Here is a 7,424-nt window from a genome sequence, read left to right on the forward strand (position 1 = left end):
ATCAATTTTCTTTGCATTTTTATTGTCTAGTCTAGAGAAAGTGAGGGCGCTACGTAATCCAAATTTTGAGTTTGCCGAAATGAAAACTTCCTGTTATCGTAACACGTGCGCCGCTAAGCCAATCAGAGGCCGAGGAAGAGCCACAGCAGCCGCTCTCCGTCGACGGGCTGTTTCTGGCGGCTTCTTCCGCTCGCGAGCCGGGCAGCTGCTGCTTCTTCTTCCGGGTTAGCGGTTGTAAACAGAAGGTCGTTCCTCCTCGGGAGACGGAGCAAGCGAACATGAGCAAGCTGGAGCTGCTGAACGTGTTTCTGAACGACAGGCTAACGGCGGCCGCGGAGGAGATCTTCCGCGCCGTTAAAGACACGGTTCTGGAGTACCAGAGCGAAATCCTCTGCGCCGCGGAGGAGAACGAGCGGCTGAAGCGGCTGCTGAACGTCGCCGTCCAGAGGCTCCTGCTGCAGCCAGGTGAGCCCCGGCGAGCCCCGGCGGCTGTCTGCAGTGCACCGCTTCTAACGGGACCGGGCGGGGGGGGGGGGGGGGCACACCGTTACCCCTTTAGGTGGCTAGATAATCAATAATATATATCAATATGACATAAATAATGGCTAATAACTAGCAACGATTTTTTTTAAGCTCCTGCACTGATCATATCTGAAAACGTCGCGTCAGTTTCTGCTTGAGGTTGTAGAAAGTTTGGTGAAAACAATAATTGTATTTGACCCATGACCCCCCCTTCTTCCTAGCCATTTTGTTAGCCTAAAATGGCTCAGGGTGGAAGACAGGGTTAAACAGCTCAAAATGGGATTGGCATTTAAAATAGTCAATGCAGCTCTGCCCTCAGTCCCATCAATCCCTGCATACCTGAATAAACACCTCCACAGATTTAGTGACACCCACAGCCACAACACTAGAGGGAGCTCAAACAACAGCCTGATTACCCCCTCCTATAGGACTAACATGGGTAAATCATCTTTTTACAATACGGCCACCCAAGGGTGGAACGGTTTGACTCCTACCCTCAAAACATGCACCTCTTTGGCCTCCTTCAAAACGGCCCTAAAAATACACCTTTTAGGGGGACAGAAACGGAGATAGTCATCACGACTCTCTCCGGATCAACCCCCCCCTGTTTTTTTTGTCCACCTTTGTTGTACATATTATGTGTATTTATTGTTATTTTGCATCTGTGGAGTAATTTATTTTTATTTGTATTGTTAAATGTCGATTTATGTACGAAGGACTTTCAACGGAAACAAGACTGTAATGACATTTTTGAAATGCTCCTCTTAGACATGATGTTTGGCTGTACTTGTACTGTAATACATGCTACTGTTTGACTGTACTTGTACTGTAATACATGCTACTGTTTGACTGCACTTGTACTCTAACATTCTACCTAATATCGAAAACGACATTTGTGGCGTCGCTGAATGTCCCTGCAAACACACGGAGCATAACATGTGATGTTTTAACCTTTCAGAGTCGCAACCCGTCCTCCCCCAAGACGACGGCCAGCCCTGCGATCCCGAGGGGAGGGGCTGCGTGCCGCCGCTTCCGCGGGTTAAAGAAGAACCAAAACTCAGAAATATTCAAACAGATGATTCCCAGGAAGCGAGAGATGCAGACGAAGGAAGCGGCCATGTTGAATCGCCACAGCCCTCACTCGCCCAGATTGTGTGTCACGGAAGTGTCTCCCCGCCGCCGCCGCCGCCATCCCAGGAGCTGAAAGCAGAAGACGATGGCGAGGACGGCGGGAGGCCTGCCGACGGCTCGCCATCCTCCATGGCGGAATATTTCACCTGCAGGGAAACGCAGAGGGACGGTCGGCAGAAAACCAGCCGGGGGCCGAAAGGACCGCTTTCCCTCAGTGGAAGACAGAACGCACACGTCCTGCAGATCAGGAACATCCGGTCCCTGAACCCGCCTCACTCCGCCCAGGGAATCCAGAGGTGGCACAGCTGTAAGGAGTGTGGGAAGGGCTTCAGCTTCGCCTGCCAGCTGGAAGTCCACATGCGCTGGCACACCAAGGAGAAGCCGTACAGCTGCACCGCGTGCCGCAAGAGCTTCACCACCGTCAGCATGCTGAAGAGGCACCACCGCATCCACACGGGGGAGAAGCCCTTCCGCTGCCTCGTCTGTGGGAAGTGCTTCAACCAGTCCGCGCACCTCAACACCCACTTCAGGCTCCACACCAGGGAGGGCCAGCCGGAGCCGGCCACGCTCCAGGTGGGCCCCTACTCCAAAGAGGCGGCCGACCCGGCCATCTGCAAACTCTGACGGAGTCCAAGTGGCTGAAGTTCAGGTTCAGATAGTCTGCAGAAACTGTGTTTGGGTGTGTGTCTCGTTTCTTGTGTGAATTAAAATGTGTTACATAAAGATCTCTGATCCAACAGAAAGAATAAGTAATTGATATAATTTCTGTTGTATTGATTATCGGGGTCTGACAGGTGTTTTATTTTGAAAAACGATTGGAATCTTCACAGACGTTTGTCTTGGTCACGTGACACGTTGCTAACAAAATATAAACCTGTAAACTAAAAATGAGTTCGAAAAAACAAACGTCTTTGGAGAACTTCTTTACAAAAGGAGAAAATCTAACTGAGGAGGCAGAAGAGGAGGAAGAAGAGGAGCCGACGACCTCCAAGAAAAGAAAGACAAAACCAGGAGTCGGATTTAAAACACGGTTCATCAGCAGGTGACTCGTGCAGCAAGTCCGCTTGGCATCATATGTGGAGACAAGATAGAAAACAATGAAGCCTTAAAATCTGCTTCAACACACAAAGACCAAGAACCCTGGATTAAAAGACTAGAACATGGAATTTATGAAAGAAAAAAACCTGAACATGGAGGACAGAAGTAATTACTGAGACCATGACTTCTACAAATGCGTTATGTTGAGTAGATACTGGTGTAATAATCCTGCAATAGCTATTAAAAGTACGTACAATAAGATTTAGTGGTTAAATTTACATTCCTCCTATTTAATTTAATGTAATTAATAATTCATCCATGGAAAAATTGCCCAGCATGAAACCGGCCTGTGGCAGGAAAAAGGATGTCCTGAACTCCTCTGACGTGCTTCTGGTGCCCCCTGCTGGTGGCGGAGCTGCAGGTGCAGCTTTTCACCAAACGCAACCTCCTTACCTGCCTGTCATGTTTTCACCTACCAGAATAACAAATGTTGATATTAAAAAAATTAGATGACTAACTCCCATATGGTCTAGCGGTGAGGATTCCTGGTTTTCACCCAGGCGGCCCGGGTTCGACTCCCGGTATGGGAATAGCTTCTTTTCACATCCCACCCTCCTCTTCATCAAAATCAACCCTCCCATATCCAGTTTTCAGAGTTTATATATACTTATAATCTTGTTGGAGCAGAAAACCAAGAAACCAAGAAGGGATCGAAATCACCGAGGCAATCAGACTTCCCAGGAGTATTGATTGATTCGTTAGTCCCTGGAGTCATTAGCATCCGGTGAGGGGTTGTTGCCCCGCCCACCCGCAGGTGAGCTGTTTTGTCGGGATGCTTCCATGAATGATGAATTCATTGAGCTGATAGATTGATTGCTTGCTGAGTGACTTAAACCAATCAGTTTATATTCAATAACAGTGTTGATCGATGAGGATGGATTCCATTCACAACAAGAATTAAATTAACCCTCATCCACATTCCAACAACTCACCACTAAAAGGCTCCTACATTTCCCACAATGCATCCCGACGGTCTTTAATTCGGCCTCACCTGTCTGTAGGTAATTAGTTAAACAAATAAGGACGATAGGCTTACGTATTTAATTTAAGCTATATTTTTATTAGCTATTCGGTTTACGGAAGATGCTAAGAGCTAAGATAGCTAACAACAAAACAAAACAAACATGTTATTTACTGCTGACAGTCGCTGCTATTTAAGCTAACAGTAGCTTAGCCCCGTTTAATAACACTTTTATTAGGCTGCTTCGTTCATGTGTCACGTGATGAAAGTGTTCACGCACGCACACACGCACACACGCACGCACACACACACACACACGCACACGCACGCACACGCACGCACACGCACGCACACGCACGCACGGTGGGAGGGAGGGCTGCACCGCATTGACAGGAAGCACGGATCCAGACCTCCGGTAACGGCACCGAGGAGGCGGTCAGTGTTTCTGATGACGTGGCGGAGCTGACGGTTCGGTGCTGCGGCGGTGACCGGACCGGCGGACCGGCGGACCAGCGCAGGTAAGCGGACACCTTGACGCTCTGTAGTTCGGTCGCACTGACGCATCGGGTGGCGTCCCATGTTCTGTCGGGCCCGGCTGATGAGATGCTCCGGTTCCGTGTCTATGCAGTGTCGTCGTCCCCCCCTCTCTCTGCGCTTCCTCCGGTTGATGCTGCGGTTTCCTTGCACTGCGCAAATAGCAAGTAAAGCGACCCAACGTCAGAACCGAGCGGACCGGGGGCCCCCCCCACCCGAGCAGACCGTCCCCCCCCCCCGCATCCGCAGAGGCCTGCGGGCGATCCGGGGAGAGGTGTCACTGCAGAGGCCTGCGGGCGATCCGGGCCGGTTGGGTTCGGCTCGTTTGTTGAGGCAGACCCGAACCAGAACGTTCCGGTCCATCCTGTTTACGAGCTGCCAGAACCGAACGCACCCCAGAGTCACGCTGGTGACCTTGTTGTGACTCGGTACCGAGACGGTCTGCAGCCGCTTCCGTTATTGAACACCGGATCTGGAGTTCTGTTCCATCCAGACTGAGCTCCTGGGATGGGACCCGCCCCGGACCCGGTTCTTCTCATCAGTTCCCCGTTGACAAAAGTTCAAAGTCTGTTTTCCTGTTTGTGTTGAAAAGCTTTGCGGTTCTGATGGAAGCTTTTAAAGGTCAAAAGTCGTGACCCCTGCATGGAAGAACTGGATTCATCTCCAAACGAGTCAGCGTTTCGTTGGATGACCTCCGGCACCGTTTGTTTGTTTGTTTGATGACGCTGGCAGTTAAAGAGTCATTTACATTTTGAGGTGGATCCGGATCCAGACTTGGACTCAGATTCTGATTCCAGACCGCTTGTTCCCGCTTGTCGACATTTTGACAATGCAAATAATAATAATGAGATAGATGATCAAAGTAAACATGTAAACACGGTCCAGTCCAGATGATCCGGGACTGTATGGATCAAGGCCCAGCAGTCCCGTTAAGTTCAGTTGAGCCTGATCCAAACCCAAAGTCCCCCCCCCCCCCCACACACACACACACACACAAGCAAATACTGCTATTATTTATTTGTGTTGGGTCCACAGCACTTTTCATCCACTCCTAGACACCCACAGCAAAGTCCAGCGTCCCGTCATGCAGAATGAAGACGGGGGCCCCGGCACCATTTCACGGGGTCGGTTCTGGATCCAGACGGATTGTGACTGTTTGTGATTGGTTCCGGCTCTGTGATGTCATCCTGGGCCTGAGGCCTGCTGTAGGAAGCGCTGCTTATTGACTGCTGTAATGAGAGACCAGCGAATGGAAGAGGAGGGTGTGTTCGGTTCTGCACGCTCACCTCCCTGCTGGATGACGGAGCTTGTTGTCCAGGAGATGAGGAGGCGCTCCTTTTGTCCGCCGACGGTACCACCTTTTTAAAACCGTAGCGTGCTCACGGTTGTGGAGCGGCGTCGATAACGTCTGACTGGAGATCAGCTGAAACCGTCTCTGGTTGAGGAGAGTTAGGAATTATATATATATATGACTATTTGGAATTCAGTTGTTAAGCCACGCCCCCAAAAGTTCTTTACATGACTGAGTTTTGTATCCATTGATTTTGATCAGAGAACAGAAAAGAAAAGGGGTCACGTCTAATCCGCTAATCCGGCCTGCGGGACCTGATGCTGCAGTTCGTGTTTGTGGCCTGTAGGTGTCAGTGTTGTCTCACACACACACACACACACACACACACACACCCCACACGGTGTCAGTGTGAAACTGTTTTGTTCGCAATCGAGCCATCGTTCACCGATCCTGTCGATCATTGATCGTCACTCTGAACTTGAATAGTAATGCCTGAGGCAGCCATGCTGTCCGTCCTCTGTGTGTGTCCTTCCGGTCAATCCAGATGGAGCCTCCACCTCGCTCCTCTCAGGCAGGGTGCTGCTGCCGTGGTAACGCTGTGTCCTCACAGCAGGTGGGCTCGGGACTGAGTGGATGTCTCAGACCCTGATAGCAGATCGCTGAGTTATTGATTGGTGTGTTCTTAGCATTAATATCAAACACACGACAGGAGGTTTTTTGGGGGCGCTGCTTGAAGGTGACACCTTTAGCTGTGTGGTGGATGGATGGATGGATGAGTGGGTGGATGGATGGATGAGTGGATGGATGGATGGGTTGGCGGGTGGGTGGATGTAATCCAAGCTGCAGTTTCTGCACATTTCTTCTCATTGATTATCTTCTGTCGTGAAACTGGATATCAGGATGGGCCCCAGACCTGATCAATCAATTTGAAAAGTCTTTTTCTAATGGGCTTATTGTCTTTCTGAATCGACTCCGTCGATCCCTGGTGTCTGCAGACGTGCGATTGAGCTGTGACGAAGGCTCTGCCGCCTCTTCGTCGCCACAGCCTGCCGCCTGGAAGCCTTTTTCTTTTTCTTCTTTCTTACCTGAGCTCTGTCCATCTCAGCCGCTTCTGTTTCTGAGCGTCTTACAGAAGCTGCGGTTTCCTTAGAGGGGCAGGAGGGATGAGAGGAAACCAAGACGGGTGGAGAAGGGAGACGGATGCGTGTCCCGGGACGCGAGGATGAAAATAGAGAAACCCGTGAACGTCTGGGGTGAAGGCCGGCGGCGCAGCGCTGCCAGGTGGAGAGGGAGGGGAGGGGAGGGAGGGAGGGGAGGGGAGGGGAGGGAGGGAGGGAGAGGGAGGGAGGGAGGAGACCTGGAGTCTGGTTCTGCTCCAGGCCCTCCTCTCCACTGAGACCACTGATGGATGAATAGAAAACAGAACCGGGGCGGCAGCTGCTGACAGACCATAATATTAGACCCGCTGATAATCAATCAATACGATGTGTTCACTGTAGCAGAGGAGGAAGAGGCCCGGAGCAGATCTGTGTACTAGTACACCTGTGGCGTATTTCGTATGATTTGCAACCTAAAACACGACGAATACACACCTGCGAGACAAAACCGCGCTTTGTTCTTTCCCCAGATTGCGTTCTTAATCCCATCAGCAATGTGGGATTATTCCATATTTAATTCAGCCATGACGAACAAACGGCCCCGTGTGGACCGAATGTCCATCAAAACGTTCAAGATGGCGACCGCAAGAAACATCAGGACCAGAAAAGACGTCGATTTGTGTTTATTGTGACCCGAATCCTTCAAGTCGAACCCGTCCTGCGGGGATCTCGTTCTCATCGTTCCTCCCGGTTCAATCGGATCTGACGGTACTTTTTGTTCATCCTCCTA

The 7,424-nt window shown here is 50.6% G+C and overlaps 1 protein-coding gene and 1 non-coding gene across 2 annotated transcripts; both read left to right on the top strand.

Moving 5' to 3' along the window:
• Nucleotides 1-278: 278 nt before the first annotated feature.
• LOC137898110 (zinc finger protein 568-like) lies at nt 279-2,940 on the top strand. Its single transcript, XM_068742105.1, has 2 exons — nt 279-465; nt 1,481-2,940. Exons 1-2 carry the CDS (start codon nt 279-281, stop codon nt 2,275-2,277), a joined length of 984 nt encoding a protein of 327 aa, XP_068598206.1. The 3' UTR covers nt 2,278-2,940.
• Nucleotides 2,941-3,209: 269 nt separating this feature from the next.
• On the top strand, nt 3,210-3,281 carry trnae-uuc (transfer RNA glutamic acid (anticodon UUC)). The gene has a single exon. It is a non-coding gene; the product is annotated as a tRNA-Glu (tRNA).
• The last annotated feature ends 4,143 nt before the right edge of the window (nt 3,282-7,424 follow it).

The sequence above is a fragment of the Brachionichthys hirsutus genome, chromosome 8, assembly GCF_040956055.1.
Source record: "Brachionichthys hirsutus isolate HB-005 chromosome 8, CSIRO-AGI_Bhir_v1, whole genome shotgun sequence".
NCBI classification, from domain to species: Eukaryota; Metazoa; Chordata; class Actinopteri; order Lophiiformes; family Brachionichthyidae; genus Brachionichthys; species Brachionichthys hirsutus.

Coding starts and splice junctions, on each gene's coding strand:
- LOC137898110 (XM_068742105.1), top strand. CDS start 279: ATGAGCAAGCTGGAGCTGCTGAACGTGTTTCTGAACGACAGGCTAACG. Junction 466..1,480: donor GAGGCTCCTGCTGCAGCCAG/GTGAGCCCCGGC, acceptor TTAACCTTTCAG/AGTCGCAACCCGTCCTCCCC.